Here is an 18,405-nt window from a genome sequence, read left to right as displayed (position 1 = left end):
TTATTTGAAGAATTAATATATAGTAGTAGTGGTATTCTAGCGCTAAGAGTGCCCTAAGCTGTGACCAAAAAATGGGGTCTAACCTACCCCAGAAAGAAAGGGTATACTGAGACAAAGGAATCAGTCCAGCGCCAAAAAAGGCCAAGGGACAAATATACAAAACTGCCAATACTTTAAAATGTAAATTTATTACAATCAAATACAGCGATATACAGTAAAATAGGAGTAAAACCAAATCAATGGCAATTGATGCCGAGCATATATTTAAAAAAATGCAATAAAAGAAAATCAGTTTAAAACAATAAAATTGCTAGAAAAACCAAAATCAAGAAATCGATATCAGCCTAACAAACTGGTTATCAACATAGAAGTCTTGGGTACGTATTGGGTAAACCAAGCTATCTAAGCATACAGAGCGTAGGAGGCTGTGGGTTGTGGTTGTCTGTTATGGATCCATAGTGTGGTGTGCACCGTGGTAAAATAAGGGAGATTCGTGTAGCGTGATGTGTAGCGTGATGTGAATGATCCAATGAAAGATCAGACCTGGGTGTGGATGCTTACAAATTACAACAACAATAAAAACAAAAATACAAAAATACAATGTGGCAAGTTACAACACATAGAAATTTGTATAATGATGAAAAAAACATATAATTATGAAAAAAACATCATGAAAAAACCCCAAAAATGGTGCTGAGTGGAGACTAAGACTCCAATACAAAAAGGTAGTGATCGATCCTGAAGACAAGTGAAAAGTCAATCAAAAAAGGCAAATAAACAGTCAATTAGAAGATCAGAAGAAATCCAGAAAAATTTCCTTCAACAAAGGATGGTGGAGAACAAAGTTGATGTAAAAAACAGTACAAAAATTTTCCCAAAAATCCAAAAAATTCCAAAAGTTCAAAACAATGAATAAAAAAGGTAAAAAAGGGGGGTAGCAGAAGAATTAGTTCAATAAAAATGTGGCCAATCCAAATAAAGGCACAGTGGTGTGCTAAAAAACAAAGTCAAACCACGACAAAGCAGAGTGAGGAAATAGGAATGTAGAACATGTGAAAAATTGTAAAAATGTAAAAATGTAAAAATATATAAAGGTGTGACAGGATAAATTCCAAGGATCCCAAAAAACTTTAGGCAATCAGCGGCTCTTAATGTCGTCCCTAGTAGATACCTGTAACCCAAAATAGCAACATAGCGTGATACAGTTTAAATTATAGTAGTAATCAAATGGAAAGATGCTTACCAAAGGGTCTACGCGTTTCGGTCCTCAATAGACCTTTTTCAAGACTCAAAGGTCTATTGAGGACCGAAACGCGTAGACCCTTTGGTAAGCATCTTTCCATTTGATTACTACTATAATTTAAACTGTATCACGCTATGTTGCTATTTTGGGTTACAGGTATCTACTAGGGACGACATTAAGAGCCGCTGATTGCCTAAAGTTTTTTGGGATCCTTGGAATTTATCCTGTCACACCTTTATATATTTTTACATTTTTACATTTTTACAATTTTTCACATGTTCTACATTCCTATTTCCTCACTCTGCTTTGTCGTGGTTTGACTTTGTTTTTTAGCACACCACTGTGCCTTTATTTGGATTGGCCACATTTTTATTGAACTAATTCTTCTGCTACCCCCCTTTTTTACCTTTTTTATTCATTGTTTTGAACTTTTGGAATTTTTTGGATTTTTGGGAAAATTTTTGTACTGTTTTTTACATCAACTTTGTTCTCCACCATCCTTTGTTGAAGGAAATTTTTCTGGATTTCTTCTGATCTTCTAATTGACTGTTTATTTGCCTTTTTTGATTGACTTTTCACTTGTCTTCAGGATCGATCACTACCTTTGTGTATTGGAGTCTTAGTCTCCACTCAGCACCATTTTTGGGGTTTTTTCATGATGTTTTTTTCATAATTATATGTTTTTTTCATCATTATACAAATTTCTATGTGTTGTAACTTGCCACATTGTATTTTTGTATTTTTGTTTTTATTGTTGTTGTAATTTGTAAGCATCCACACCCAGGTCTGATCTTTCATTGGATCATTCACATCACGCTACACATCACGCTACACGAATCTCCCTTATTTTACCACGGTGCACACCACACTATGGATCCATAACAGACAACCACAACCCACAGCCTCCTACGCTCTGTATGCTTAGATAGCTTGGTTTACCCAATACGTACCCAAGACTTCTATGTTGATAACCAGTTTGTTAGGCTGATATCGATTTCTTGATTTTGGTTTTTCTAGCAATTTTATTGTTTTAAACTGATTTTCTTTTATTGCATTTTTTTAAATATATGCTCGGCATCAATTGCCATTGATTTGGTTTTACTCCTATTTTACTGTATATCGCTGTATTTGATTGTAATAAATTTACATTTTAAAGTATTGGCAGTTTTGTATATTTGTCCCTTGGCCTTTTTTGGCGCTGGACTGATTCCTTTGTCTTATTTGAAGAATTAATTTCCTTAGTTTTTGTACTGTATGTACATGCTTTGCATGTGTTACACGGGAAATAACCTCTTAATACATTACCTTTAAGATCTCTATCTTTTATTATTTTTCTTTCCTTGAATTCACTAGGTGACAGTAAACTTTTAAGGTTTTTTGCTTTTTTGAAAATTATATCTGGCTGGGCTTTCACTTTTTCACCTAATATTCTATCTTCTTTTATTAAGTGCCAGTGTTTTTGAAGGATTCTTTTAATTTCCATATGTTGGGTGCTATATTCTGTTATAAATGGAATGAATAAATTGTCTGTATTAAAATCCTGGTTTTTCTTTTTATTTTTTGATTTTAGTAATGTATTTCTATCTAATTGTTCTACTTTTAGTTTAGTTTTCTCTATTGTTTTTGCATTATATCCTTTTTCTATGAACTTTTTAGTTAATATTTGTGATTGGGTTTTGTAATTATCTATATCTGAGCAGTTTTTTTTGATTCTCATGAATTGACCTTTAGGGATATTTGATTTCCATGAATTTAGGTGACAACTTTCATGATGTATATAGTTGTTGGCATCTGTGCTTTTGAAATAGGTTTGGGTATGAATTTTATTGGATATAATGTTCAATTCAATATCTAAGAAATTTATTTTTTGTTTACTGTATTCATGAGAAAATGTAATACCCATGTCATTTGAATTGATATCCTCTATAAATGATTCTAAAAGTTCTGTGTCTCCTCGCCATATGATGAATATGTCATCTATATACCTGCAATAGTGCACAAGGTTCGCCCCCCATGGGCTATTATATATATTTAATTCTTCAAATAGACCCATAAATAAATTTGCGTAACTGGGGGCGAACCTTGTGCCCATTGCAGTTCCTTTTATTTGTAGGAAGATGTCATTTTTGAAAAGAAAACTGTTATTATGAAGGATAAAATTAATACAATCAAGAATAAATTTATTTTGTAGAATGGGGAGTTCTTTGTCTCTGTCTAAGTATGTTTGTATAGCTTCTAACCCTATATTATGTGATATATTGGTGTAAAGCGAACTCACATCGCATGTAACAAGGGTGAAATTTTCTTGCCATTCTATATTTTTAATTTGATTTAAGAACTGTGTGGAATCTCGTAAATATGCTGGTAATTTGCTGACATATGTCTGTAAGAAAAAGTCTATATATTGAGAGAGATTTGATGTAAGTGACTCTATTCCTGAGATGATTGGACGTCCTGGGGGTTTTTGTAAATGTTTGTGAATCTTTGGTAAAAAATAAAATGTTGGTGTCTTTGGATGTGTGATGGTTATGAATTCTAATTCTGAATTATTTAATATTCCTTTTTCATTAGCCTCTCTTAGTAGACTTTCTAGTTTTATTTTTTGGTGTTTTAGTGGATTCTGTTTAAGTTGTGTGTAGGTAGTGGTATCTTTTAACAGTGTATATGATTCGTTGATGTAGTAGTCTGTATCCATTATAACAATACCGCCACCCTTGTCGGCAGGCTTTATTGTTATGTCTTTATTATTCTGTAATTCTTTGAGTGTATTTAATTCTTTATTGGTTAGATTTTTTTTAAAAGGACGAGTTTGGTCTACAAGATCTAAATCTTTTTTTATGTTTTCTTCAAATAATTTTATATGTTCGCTTTTCTCTTGTATGGGAAAAAAACTTGATTTAGCCTTCATATTTGTGTGAATATATTGACTATTAGTATATGTAGTTTTATCCTGTATATGATTTTTTAGAAAATATCTTTTTAATGTTAACTTGCGGATATATTGGTTAATGTTGATCAAAGTTTCAAATTTGTTAAGTTTGCATGAAGGTGCAAACGTTAGCCCTTTATTAAGTACTTTAGCCTGTGTATCGTTAATATTGCATTTACTGAGATTAAATATTCCTGAGGGTTTGGTGTCTATTTTTACCTCCTTTGTGTTTTGTTGTCTGGTTCCTCTCCCTCTTCTACCTCTAACCTTCTTTTTCCTAACTGATTTCTTTGGGGTTTTCCTGTTTCCATAAAATCTCTGGATGTCCCTGCCTGAGCAGGGGACTGCTCTAAAAAATGTGGATTCTGGATAGAGTTCTCTTTATTAGAAAAGGTGGGTGGTCTATTATCTGAAAAAGTCCAATTTCTATTTGTATTTGAACGGGGTGTGTCTTGTAAAGGGTAAAATCTGTTCTGTAATGGTACTCTCCAATTTTGATTTTGATTATATGATTCCTTATAATGTGGTTTGTTGTGTTCTTTATTCCAATTTGTGTTATATGTGTTCTGATGATAGTATGGTTGTTTTTCAAATGAAGTGTTAGTTCTATATGTATTCTGAAAAGTATCATTGTAATGTGTTCCTCTATTTGTCCAATTTGATTCTCTTACTTCTTCTGGGTGTCTGTTATAATCATAATTGGGTCTGTTATATTGTTCTCTATATCCCTCTTGTTGTCTATAATGATGTTGGCTTGGTTTATTATGAAAATTCTTATATCCTGTTTGTTTATACCCACTTTTGTTATAGTTATTATAATTATAATTATATTCTTCTGTATTTTGATTCTCTCTTTTATAATTTTGTTTGGCTTTGCAATATTAACGATACACAGGCTAAAGTACTTAATAAAGGGCTAACGTTTGCACCTTCATGCAAACTTAACAAATTTGAAACTTTGATCAACATTAACCAATATATCCGCAAGTTAACATTAAAAAGATATTTTCTAAAAAATCCTATACAGGATAAAACTACATATACTAATAGTCAATATATTCACACAAATATGAAGGCTAAATCAAGTTTTTTTCCCATACAAGAGAAAAGCGAACATATAAAATTATTTGAAGAAAACATAAAAAAAGATTTAGATCTTGTAGACCAAACTCGTCCTTTTAAAAAAAATCTAACCAATAAAGAATTAAATACACTCAAAGAATTACAGAATAATAAAGACATAACAATAAAGCCTGCCGACAAGGGTGGCGGTATTGTTATAATGGATACAGACTACTACATCAACGAATCATATAGACTGTTAAAAGATACCACTACCTACACACAACTTAAACAGAATCCACTAAAACACCAAAAAATAAAACTAGAAAGTCTACTAAGAGAGGCTAATGAAAAAGGAATATTAAATAATTCAGAATTAGAATTCATAACCATCACACATCCAAAGACACCAACATTTTATTTTTTACCAAAGATTCACAAACATTTACAAAAACCCCCAGGACGTCCAATCATCTCAGGAATAGAGTCACTTACATCAAATCTCTCTCAATATATAGACTTTTTCTTACAGACATATGTCAGCAAATTACCAGCATATTTACGAGATTCCACACAGTTCTTAAATCAAATTAAAAATATAGAATGGCAAGAAAATTTCACCCTTGTTACATGCGATGTGAGTTCGCTTTACGCCAATATATCACATAATATAGGGTTAGAAGCTATACAAACATACTTAGACAGAGACAAAGAACTCCCCATTCTACAAAATAAATTTATTCTTGATTGTATTAATTTTATCCTTCATAATAACAGTTTTCTTTTCAAAAATGACATCTTCCTACAAATAAAAGGAACTGCAATGGGCACAAGGTTCGCCCCCAGTTACGCAAATTTATTTATGGGTCTATTTGAAGAATTAAATATATATAATAGCCCATGGGGGGCGAACCTTGTGCACTATTGCAGGTATATAGATGACATATTCATCATATGGCGAGGAGACACAGAACTTTTAGAATCATTTATAGAGGATATCAATTCAAATGACATGGGTATTACATTTTCTCATGAATACAGTAAACAAAAAATAAATTTCTTAGATATTGAATTGAACATTATATCCAATAAAATTCATACCCAAACCTATTTCAAAAGCACAGATGCCAACAACTATATACATCATGAAAGTTGTCACCTAAATTCATGGAAATCAAATATCCCTAAAGGTCAATTCATGAGAATCAAAAAAAACTGCTCAGATATAGATAATTACAAAACCCAATCACAAATATTAACTAAAAAGTTCATAGAAAAAGGATATAATGCAAAAACAATAGAGAAAACTAAACTAAAAGTAGAACAATTAGATAGAAATACATTACTAAAATCAAAAAATAAAAAGAAAAACCAGGATTTTAATACAGACAATTTATTCATTCCATTTATAACAGAATATAGCACCCAACATATGGAAATTAAAAGAATCCTTCAAAAACACTGGCACTTAATAAAAGAAGATAGAATATTAGGTGAAAAAGTGAAAGCCCAGCCAGATATAATTTTCAAAAAAGCAAAAAACCTTAAAAGTTTACTGTCACCTAGTGAATTCAAGGAAAGAAAAATAATAAAAGATAGAGATCTTAAAGGTAATGTATTAAGAGGTTATTTCCCGTGTAACACATGCAAAGCATGTACATACAGTACAAAAACTAAGGAAATTAATTCTTCAAATAACAAATACAGTGTTAAAATTACACAAACTCTAAGATGTGCAGATAACAATATAGTGTATTGCATAAAATGTTCTTGTAATTTATTATATTTTGGACAGACTAGTAGAACATTACGTGACCGAATAAGGGAACATATCCTAAAAATTGAACACGGATCAGAAGACACTAAACTCTATTCTCACTTTAAAGAAATACATTCAGGGAATCTTAAAGATTTTAAATATTGGGGGGTTAAAAAACTTAATCTAGGAATTAGAGGAGGCAATATCACAACATTACTATGTAAAAAAGAAGCTGAATACATTTTTAATTTTAAAACACTTTACCCCTCTGGATTAAACTCAGAATTGGATCTGAATGGTCTATTCTAATAGACAGTGAAGTTCAAATACATGAAAAATAGTTGTATAGTGAAAATTTAAATCCCACCATTATATAATAATCCCTCTGCGATATATTACTGTAATACACTTAGAGATGATACATGGGCAAATATAATACATGTATATAAAATAACAATTATAATTTTATATATTTTTATATATTTTTAACAATATTAAAAACATTTTTTAATTTTTAAAAAAAAAATTTCTTAATTTTTATATATACATGTAATATTTATATATTCAAACCAACATCATTTAAAAAGGATGGATATATTAGCATCCTAACACATTATTTAATACCCCCCCCCGATCGCCAATAGAATTAAATAAATTATTATATATACATACATCATTACATTCAGATATATGTATATATAATTTATTAATTTTCACGTTGTCTTATATGTTTATATTATAATATACATTATTTTTTATTACTCTATATACATATACATCTTTTTAGGGCCACTATATATATATATATATTTATATTTCCTAACAATATCTGTGGAATCTCAGAGACAATAAAGACAATTTTGCCATCTCCACCATAGAGATTAAGGGTTAAATTTCCACAATAGCGCTAATTAATATAGGGACAATCAACATAGGGATATAAGTTGTAAATAAATTTCATAATGTGAATTATATGTGTTTCTTTTATATAAGACTAATTATTATGATTTTTTGAAACTAGATAAATTATTTTAAATGTACTCTAAAAAAACTTTAAAAGTTCATAAGATGTAACGATTCAATATGCATCAATCAAATAACCACCAATCAGAACAAAACTCAACATTTTTAAACCAGGTGAATCCCCCAGGTGAGCATCTTGATAAAGGCCCAAGCGGCTGAAACGCGTAGAACTTTGCTCACTGGAAACATTGTTACTTTTGGATACTTTCATTTAAGTCGGATATAGTGCAGTAGGCTGGGTACTTTGAACTAATCATAAGCATGTGCAGTTCTATAAGTATAATTCCTAACCCATGATCTGATCACTATCCTTCTTATATACTAACGCTGTGAAATAATACAGCGGGGACTCAGTAAACAATTTACCTCTCTTCAACTTTGCTCCGGAACTACTTGGAGGCAACTAACCACAAGGAGAAATCTCCCCACAACAATACAGAGATTTTACTGTCACGCTGACATTCGACACGGCGTATATGATACGCACACAAAGCCATCACAAACATCAGGACACGGACATCATACGGCAGCGAAAATTGGAACTTTGACCTTTTATTTCTCTTGAGAGAACTGCCGACAAATAGAAACTGTTTCAATAAAACTTAATCAATACAGGACTAAACACTGAGAGTCCCGGTCCATTGCAATAGTGAATACACACAAATCTCTGCATATAAGGTAATATCAACGCAAATATCTAACACCTATATGCACGGTGATAATCGCTATTTTCCCTTTAAAGTATAACATTTCAAACCTGTTTAAATTGTTTTTAAATTATTTGGTTTATTTTGATATATTTGTCAATTGTTCCATGTTACATTTATATACATTGTATTTAACTATCCATATACAATTGATGCCGGCATCCATTTTTATTTGTATTTTTAATTCTCATTAAATTTTTAATATGAAACACAATGTTTTTATGAACATCACTATATAAGAAGTATTTATACTCTTAAAGAATTTAGATCTTTACACCCTTTTTAAGCTTTAATTTAGCGCTAACCCTAACACACCTTTTTACATATGAAAATGCAGTATACGCGGCTTAGTGAGATACCCTAAAAAAGTGGCTTTATAGAATTCCACTAGGGACATAGACGGACTGGTGAGCATTCTTAAATAATCTTGCCCGCCCAGAGACCTTTAGATAATCAGTCCCTAAGTTACCTGTTCCTGCATGAGATATTGGCACATGATGCACACGTCTTCATTGTATTAATTGACTATCTGGCTGCATTGAGGTTCACCACTCACCCCACTTCTACCCAAACATCCTGATCAGATGATTTCTGTTATTTTAGCAAGATTACTTTAAATCTATTTTGTAACAATCTAATCTACCAGTGATGGCTTGTACCGGTTTTTATAGTAGAGAACAATTACATTGATTGACTCCTTTTATAAAATGGGCAGATAACATCATTACATCTTATTAACTTGCTTGCTTTTATGTTATATTCTGTGATTCTGCTGCCAAAGATCCTGTGTATAGAGTCAATTATATAAAGCAATGAAGACTAACAAGACTCCCCTGGGCAATGCATGACTGTCTCAAACTCCCTTAGTCTCTCACTTTTCACTACTATTTTTTTGTCACTCTTTTACAATTTTTTTATTTAATTTTTTTTTTTTTTATTAAAAAAACAAAACAAATTGAACTATCATTTTAAACTTCATACATTCATCAAACAGTAAACAAGCTACCTGCACTTCCTGAAGCAGCACAACAAATCACTGCCCCAGGCTTCACGAGCAGTTCACCGGCACTCATTGCTGTAGGAGGCAATTATTTACTGCACAACATAGGTAATAGCACCTTTGCAAAAGGTAAATTTATTAAAGTATCTTGCAATTAAGTTGTTTACTTTATAAGGAATGTATTGCTTAATTACCTATAAACGTCCAAACTAGTACATGACAATGCATATGGCTACCAATTACGGTTTTACATACATAACCATGTGACTCTATGCCGCTTTACAGTACAAACAATTCTATATACTAAATGACGATCTTGCAAGTCAGTTTAGTTTGAGAGATTCTGTGCCTAAGAGCGACCTATACATGATTTGCCTTACCATGTGCTGCTTTGATCTGATAGCCACTAGGACTCACTGCTAGGAGCTGCATGATCCTGTCCAAAAGGCCGTGGATAACTTCAAAGCCAGGGTTCTTGTTGTAATAAACGGCACAGAGGTGACGATGATTTCTTGCTCCCACATCTATTGCAGAAAGACGTGAAGCACAGTTACACATGGGAAACGCACAAATAGTTACAGGCATTTTGTTGATATTCATAACATTACCAACACATGTAGAGAATACACGTTCAGGGCTCAAATCACTATACTTTCATGCAGTTACAACATCATAATTATGCCAGACGATCAGGAGCCAAATGTGATACTTAAAGGGACACTGAACCCAAATTTTTTCTTTTGTGATTAAGATAGAGCATGAAATTTTAAGCAACTTTCTAATTTACTACTATTATCAAATTTTCTTCATTCTATTGGAATCTTTATTTGAAATGCAAGAATGTAAATTTAGATGCCGGCCCATTTTTGGTGAACAACCCAATTCATCCACCAATCAAAAACTGCCGTCCAGAGTTCTGAACTAAGAAAAAAGCTTAGATGCCTTCTTTTTTTTATATAAAGGTAGCAAGAGAACGAAGAAACATTGATAATAGGGGTAAATTAGAAAGTTGCTTAAAATTGCATGCTCTATCTGAATCATGAAATAATTGTTTTGGGTTCAGTGTCCCTTTAAATTAAAGGGACAGTAAAGTCAAAATTAAACTTTCACGATTCAGATAGAGCTAAACAACTTTCCAATTTACTTCTGTTATGAAATTTGCTTCATTCTCTTGGTATCTTTTATTGAAGAGTAAAATGTGTCTAGTACTCTATGGCAGCAGTGTTTTGCAACATTATTTGCAGCTTTGTTATATAAATGTTGCAAAACACTACTGCCATAGAGTACTAGACACGTGCACACTCCTGAGCTCTTATCAGCCAGCCTACCTAGTTTTACTATTCAATAAAATATATCAAGAGAACGAACAAAACAAATTTCATAACAGAAGTAAATTGGAAGTTGTTTAAAACTCCATGCTCTATCTGAATCATGAAAGCTTAATTTTGACTTTAATGTCAGATTAATTCTCTTGCCTGAATATGGCAAATAGATGTGATACAAACTATTAATCTTAGAGGGAACTAAACACAGTTTATACATTTTAGTAAGAGCTATTTCATTTTCCCCTATAAGGAAAATCTGTGAGCAGAAAAGGGACTACTCAATGGCATAAGAGGTTTGATCATGACTGATATATCCCATGGCTATTAGTGCACATAAACTCTCTATGATACCTGGTGCGTGTTTTTACACTAAGGGCCCAGGTTATGACTCAATATCCGCTTTCTCATGCCGACACGTCCTCTTGATTTTATGGTATATTTTATCTGTCTTTGTATTTTTGTAATAAAGTTCTGCCAATTTAGAATTTGGAGCTTGTTGGTGGTTTAATTTTAAGTAGTGCAGCTATGTCACACTTTAGACATGTAGTAATGTATACATGTCTGTAGTGCAGCTATGACACACTTTAGACATGTAGTAATGTATACATGCCTGTAGTGCAGCTATGTCACACTTTAGACATGTAGTAATGTATACATGCCTGTAGTGCAGCTATGTCACACTTTAGACATGTAGTAATGTATACATGCCTGTAGTGCAGCTATGTCACACTTTAGACATGTAGTAATGTATACATGTCTGTAGTGCAGCTATGTCACACTTTAGACATGTAGTAATGTATACATGCCTGTAGTGCAGCTATGTCACACTTTAGACATGTAGTAATGTATACATGTCTGTAGTGCAGCTATGTCACACTTTAGACATGTAGTAATGTATACATGCCTGTAGTGCAGCTATGTCACACTTTAGACATGTAGTAATGTATACATGTCTGTAGTGCAGCTATGTCACACTTTAGACATGTAGTAATGTATACATGCCTGTAGTGCAGCTATGACACACTTTAGACATGTAGTAATGTATACATGTCTGTAGTGCAGCTATGTCCCACTTTAGACATGTAGTAATGTATACATGTCTGTAGTGCAGCTATGTCCCACTTTAGACATGTAGTAATGTATACATGTCTCTCGCTTTTTTTTTACTCCAAAATAAAAAATACTAATTTGCTTTTATTATCAACATTGCCTCGGTATCCTTTGCGGAAAGGAGCAACAATGCACTACTGGGAGCTAGATCAACAAAAGCGGGTGAAGCAATGACAAGCATATGTGCAGCAACCAAAAAGCAGCTAGCTCCCAGTAGTGCATTGCTGCTCCGGAGCCTACCTAGGTATGCTTTTCAACAAAGAAACCATGTTCAACAAAGCAAATTAGGTAACAGACATAAATTGGAAAGTTGTTTAAAATTGCACGTTTTATCTGAATCATTAAAAGGGACATGAAACCCAAAATGTTTCTTTCATGATTCAGATAGAGCATTTAATTTTAATCCCTTAAAGACCAGAGAATTTTTAGCATTTTTGCTATTACTCCATTTAAACAGAAATAGAGCCCTGGTTGTTTGATTGTTTGTTTTATTTACCTATAAAAACTGTATTTTTTTTTTTTTTAGTAAACAGCCCAAGGTATTGATCTAGGCCAATTTTGGTATATTTCATGCCACCGTTTTGCCGCCAAATGCAATCATATTAAAAAAATTGTTAACTTTTTCACAAACTTTTGCTTTCTCACTGAAACTATTTACATTCCGCTTGTGCAGTCACAAATGGTTGTAAAAGCTTCTCGGAGACCCCTTTGTTCAGAAATAGATATGAATGGCTTTGTCATTTTTTTTGGTAATTAGAAGGCAGCTAATTGCAGCTGCGCACCACACTTCGAAAATTCCCAGCAGTGAAGGTTTTAAGCAGGTTGCTTGTAAGGTTTATTTTAATGGAGTGTAGAGATTAACCTCCTACATGACACCGCAACCCCTGATCCCTACCTGATTCCTCCCAAACAGCTTTCTTTCCTTCCTCACAGCCCTCTGGTCACCACCATCTTAAAGGGACAGTCTAGGCCAAAATAAACTTTCATGATTCAGATAGAGCATGTAATTTTAAACAATTTTCCAATTTACTTTTATCACCAATTTTGCTTTGTTCTCTTGGTATTCTTAGTTGAAAGCTTAACCTAGGAGGTTCATATGCTAATTTCTTAGACCTTGAAGCCCACCTCTTTTCAGACTGCATTTTAACAGTTTTTCACCACTAGGAGGGTGTTAGTTCACGTATGTCATATAGATAACTTAACGTGCACGAGCACAGTGCTATTTGGGAGCAGGTACTGATTGGCCAGACTGCAAGTCTGTCAAAAGAATTGAAAAAAGGGGCAGTTTGCAGAGGCTTAGATACAAGATAATCACAGAGGTTAAAAGTATATTATTATAACTGTGTTGGTTATGCAAAACTGGGGAATGGGTAATAAAGGGATTATCTATCTTTTAAAACAATTAAAAAAAAAAAATTCTGGTGTAGACTGTCCCTTTAAGTACTGACAGACAGTCTGCCAGTATGCAGTTTAGGGATGTTTATTTATATTTATATATATATTTATATTCTGTAGAGTAGCGATCCTCCCCAACCGATTGTCACTGGGTCCCCCCTTCCCTCATCTATCTTCATACGGTAAAGGGACCACAATCAGCACTCTCTTACCATATGAAGGCAGATGCCTTCTGCCTCTGGCTGCAGTTTTTGCTGTCAGAGCTGACAGCGAGGACTGCAGCATGCAGCAGAAGGTAGTATGTAGGTACTACGTCACCAGAGTACGCTAGACAAAGTACCCTGTGACATAATACCTACGGCCTGGTGGCTTAAGGGAATAAACAACTTTCTAATTTAATATTATTACATTTTATTCATTCTCTTTGTATCTTTTGTTGAAAAGTTGAGCTCATGAGTCTACACGTGTCTGGAGAACTACATGGCAGCAGTTTTGCAAGAATGTTATTCATTTGCAAAAGCACTAGATGGCAGCACTATTTCCAGCCATGTAGTGCTCTAGACCCCATACCCTAGGTATGCTGTCAACAAAGAATACCATGGGAACTAAGCAAATGTTATAATAGAAGTAAATTGGAAACATTTTTTAAAAATGTGTTTCATGTCCCTTTAAGAGACTAAAACTTCAGTAAACATTACAATGGAACTCGAGTTAGGCGGCTACAAAAAAAGAGTTTGGTGAAGGTTTGAAATTCTGATATATAAATTTCATCACAGAACCCTTTAGAATTAGTAGTGCATTGAAAGAGCATTTTGGGGCTATTTTCTTGTGAAACCCCTATTCACACACAGTGGAGCAAAAGGGTTCCAATAGTGCAAGCAATATAACTGCTGATTGCTGCGATTTGGTTGCTTAATCATCTTTATTAGTGGTACTGGTTGTGTTCGGCAGGGGGACAGGGAATTCTCACTGACAATAAAAATAAGAATAAGCATAAACATTTTCTGTGTAAAACACTAATAATGTATATATATGACATAATAAAACAGGACATTTGGGGGTCTTTGTATTTCTGTATAGCTCTGCACACATTTTTCTCAGTGTAAAGTGTAGCCTATATACGGCAATATGCAGGATATGAGTTCAAAAGGAATTGGGAAACCAAACGGACAATTGAAAAGGAGCAATCAGATAGCTGATAAAAGATGAAAATAGGAAGAGAACAGCGTAAAAGGTAAATGAATTAGATAAAGTGAAAAGCTAAATAAGCTGCAGATTCTGTCTTGTTGTAAACAAGGGAAGTAATTAAGAACAGCTGAGGGAGAGGCATGAGCCGGGCTGTAGGCTGTCAAGTTTAAACACTTGTTATCTTGTGTGTTGTCGCCATGTCCGGGGGTCGGAGACCAAAACTCACTTTATCTGCTCCTCTAATAAAGCTACGTGCATGATAGCACATAGTGTTTAGGGCTACATGCCGTCATCCATTCATAAACAAAGCACCACTAAGCACATCCATACATACAGGACTTAAACATTTTTTACTATTAAAACAGGAAAGAAAAAAGGTACTGGCCCATTCTATATTAATGATATGAAAAAGCCCAATTTCTTTCTCAGCTGGTGTTTCTTCCCAGACTAGTGGAAATGTATATATGTGTTTGTGTGTGTAATTGTGCGACAATACTTTGCATAGTATGAAGTATAGGCTTAACATTATATAATACTACTATTTCAAACAACACTGAAAAATACAACATACGAAGTACTCAGTGTTCCAAGATAATATATTTTTCTCCCATAAGGGACATATAACAGAGCAAGAGGTAAAGAATCATGTGAATAGTGAGATACTAATGTGGACCTAGTTAACAGCTTAAAGGGACACTCAATTTTTTTTCTTTTGTGATTCAGATAGAGCATGCAATTTTAAGCAACTTTGAAATTTGCTCCTATTATCAATTTTTCTTCGTTCTCTTGCTATCTTTATTTGAAATAAAAGCCAACTAAGCTTTTTTGGGTTAAGAACTCTGGACAGCACTTTTTGATTGGTGGATGGATTTTTTCCACCAATCAGCAAGGAGAACCCAGGTTGTTCACCAAAATGGGCCGGCATCTAAACTTTCTTGTATTTCAAATAAAGATACCAAGAGAATAAAGAAAATTTGATAATAGGAGTAAATTAGAAAGTTGCTTAAAAATTCATGCTCTATCTGAATCACAAACGAAAAATGTTGGGTTCAGTGTCCCTTTAACCCCTTAATGACCGAGGACGTGCAGGGTACGTCCTCAAAAAAAAGGCAGTTAATGCCTGAGAACGTACCCTGCACGTCCTCGGTTTGGAAAGCAGCTGGAAGCGATCCTGCTCGCTTCCAGCTGCTTTCCGGTTATTGCAGTGATGCCTCGATATCGAGGCATCCTGCAATAACCATTTGTAGCCATCCGGTGCAGAGAGAGCCACTCTGTGGCCCTCTCTGCACCGGACATTAACGGCTACCTTCGTTGGTGGGTGGGAGCCGGTGTGGGAGGTGGGTGGCGGCCATCGATGGCCTTTGTGATGCGGAGGGGGGCGGGGACGACCGGGGGGACACGCACGGACGCGCGCGCGTGCACGGGGAGGCCGGGCGGGCGCGTGCACGGGGAGGGAGCGGGTGGGAACCACTAAGCTACAGAAAATGTTTTTCTTAGAAGTGGGGATCAAAGGGTTAATATGGTTTTTTTAGTGATCGGTTTGGCTGGTGGGGTATTGGACTGTGGGGGGGAAGCTACACTACAGAAACAAATAGTAAAACATAAAAAAAACAACATTTTTATTTGCAAACTGGGTACTGGCAGACAGCTGCCAGTACCCAAGATGGCCCCAATAAGGCAGAGGGGGAGGGTTAGGGAGCTATTTTGGGGGGATCAGGGAGGTTGGGGGCTAAGGGGGGACCCTACATAGCAGCATATGTAAATATGCTTAAAATTTTTTTTTTTTATTTTTTTTATACCTTTTATTTTAGTACTGGCAGACTTTCTGCCAGTACTTAAGATGCGGGGGACAATTGTGGGGTGGGGGAGGGAAGAGTGCTGTTTGGGAGGGATCAGGGGGTGGGATGTGTCAGGTGGGAGTCTGATCTCTACACTAAAGCTAAAATTAACCCTGCAAGCTCCCTACAAACTACCTAATTAACCCCTTCACTGCTGGCCATAATACACATGTGATGCGCAGCAGCATTTAGCGGCCTTATAATTACCAAAAAGCAACGCCAAAGCCATATATGTCTGCTATTTATGAACAAAGGGGATCCCAGAGAAGCATTTAAAACCATTTGTGCCATAATTGCACAAGCTGTTTGTAAATAATTTTAGTGAAAAACCTAAAGTTTGAAAAAGTGAACAATTTTTTTTTATTTGATTGCTTTTGGCGGTGAAATGGTGGCATGAAATATACCAAAATGGGCCTAGATCAATACTTGGGGTTGTCTACTACACTAGAGCTAAAATTAACCCTAGAAGCTCCCTACATGCTCCCTAATTAACCCATTCACTGCTGGGCATAATACACGGTTGGTGCGCAGTGGCATTTAGCAGCCTTCTAATTACCAAAAAGCAAAGCCAAAGCCATATATGTCTGCTATTTATGAACAAAGGGGATCCCAGAGAAGCATTTACAACCATTTATTCCATAATTTCATGAGTTGTTTGTAAATAATTTCAGTGAGAAACCTAAAGTTTGTGAAAAAATTTGTGAAAAAGTAAAATAATTTTTTTATTTGATCGCATTCGGCGGTGAAATGGTGCCATGAAATATACCAAAATGGGCCTAGATCAATACTTTGGGATGTCTACTAAAAAAAAATATATACATGTCAATGGATATTCAGAGATTCCTGAAAGATATTAGTGTCCCAATGTAACTAGCGCTAATTTTGAAAAAAAGTGGTTTGGAAATGGCAAAGTGCTACTTGTACTTATAGCCCTATAACTTGCAAAAAAAGTAAAGAACATGTAAACATTGGGTATTTCTAAACTCAGGACAAAATTTAGAAACTATTTAGCATGGGTGTTTTTTGGTGGTTGTAGATGTGTAACAGATTTTGGGGGTCAAAGTTAGAAAAATTTCCATTTTTTCCTCATATTTTATAATATTTTTTATAGTAAATTATAAGATATGATGAAAATAATGGTATATTTTGAAAGTCCATTTAATGGCGAGAAAAACGGTATATAATATGTGTGGGTACAGTAAACGAGTAAGAGGAAAATTACAGCTAAACGCAAACACCACAAAAATGTAAAAATAGCCTTGGTCCCAAACGGACAGAAAATGGAAAAGTGCTGTGGTCATTAAGGGGTTAAAGGGACACTGAACCCAAATTTTTTCTTTTGTGATTCATATAGAGCAAGCAATTTTAAGCAACTTTCTAATTTACTCCTATTATCAATTTTTCTTCGTTCTCTTGCTTTCTTTATTTGAAAAAGAAGACATCTAAGCTAAGGAGCCAGTCAATTTGTGGTTCAGAACCATGGGCAGCACTTGTTTATTGGTGCTGTCCAATCAGCAAGGACAACCCAGGTTGTTCACCAAAAATGGTCCGGCATCTAAACTTAAATTCTTGCTTTTCAAATATAGATACCAAGAGAATAAAGAAAATTTGACAATAGGAGTAAATTAGAAAGATGCTTAAAATTGCATGCTCTATCTGAATCATGAAAGAAAAAATTTGGGTACAGTGTCCCTTTAACCTTAATGGGGTAACTATTTCACAAGGACTTTCATGGTTAATCCTCCATTTGCCATAGTACATTTCAGTGCAGATTATGAAGCTGCCCAAGAAGGGTCAGATCTATAAGCCAGGAGTAAAAGTAATTG

At 34.3% G+C, this 18,405-nt stretch overlaps 1 protein-coding gene across 1 annotated transcript in view; it reads right to left on the bottom strand.

Annotated features, from left to right (window-relative positions):
• The window catches only part of FARSB (phenylalanyl-tRNA synthetase subunit beta), a 173,905-nt gene that overhangs the window by 81,001 nt on the left and 74,499 nt on the right, over window positions 1–18,405 (bottom strand). The window contains exon 16 of the mRNA XM_053709960.1: window positions 10,104–10,247. Within this exon, the coding sequence (XP_053565935.1) occupies window positions 10,104–10,247 (144 nt within the window). The remainder of the gene's footprint in view (window positions 1–10,103; window positions 10,248–18,405) is intronic.

Source organism: Bombina bombina, chromosome 4 (assembly GCF_027579735.1).
Source record: "Bombina bombina isolate aBomBom1 chromosome 4, aBomBom1.pri, whole genome shotgun sequence".
Taxonomy (NCBI): Eukaryota; Metazoa; Chordata; class Amphibia; order Anura; family Bombinatoridae; genus Bombina; species Bombina bombina.
The sequence above is the reverse complement of the archived record's forward strand: the minus strand, read 5'-3'. Positions and strand labels throughout refer to the sequence as shown.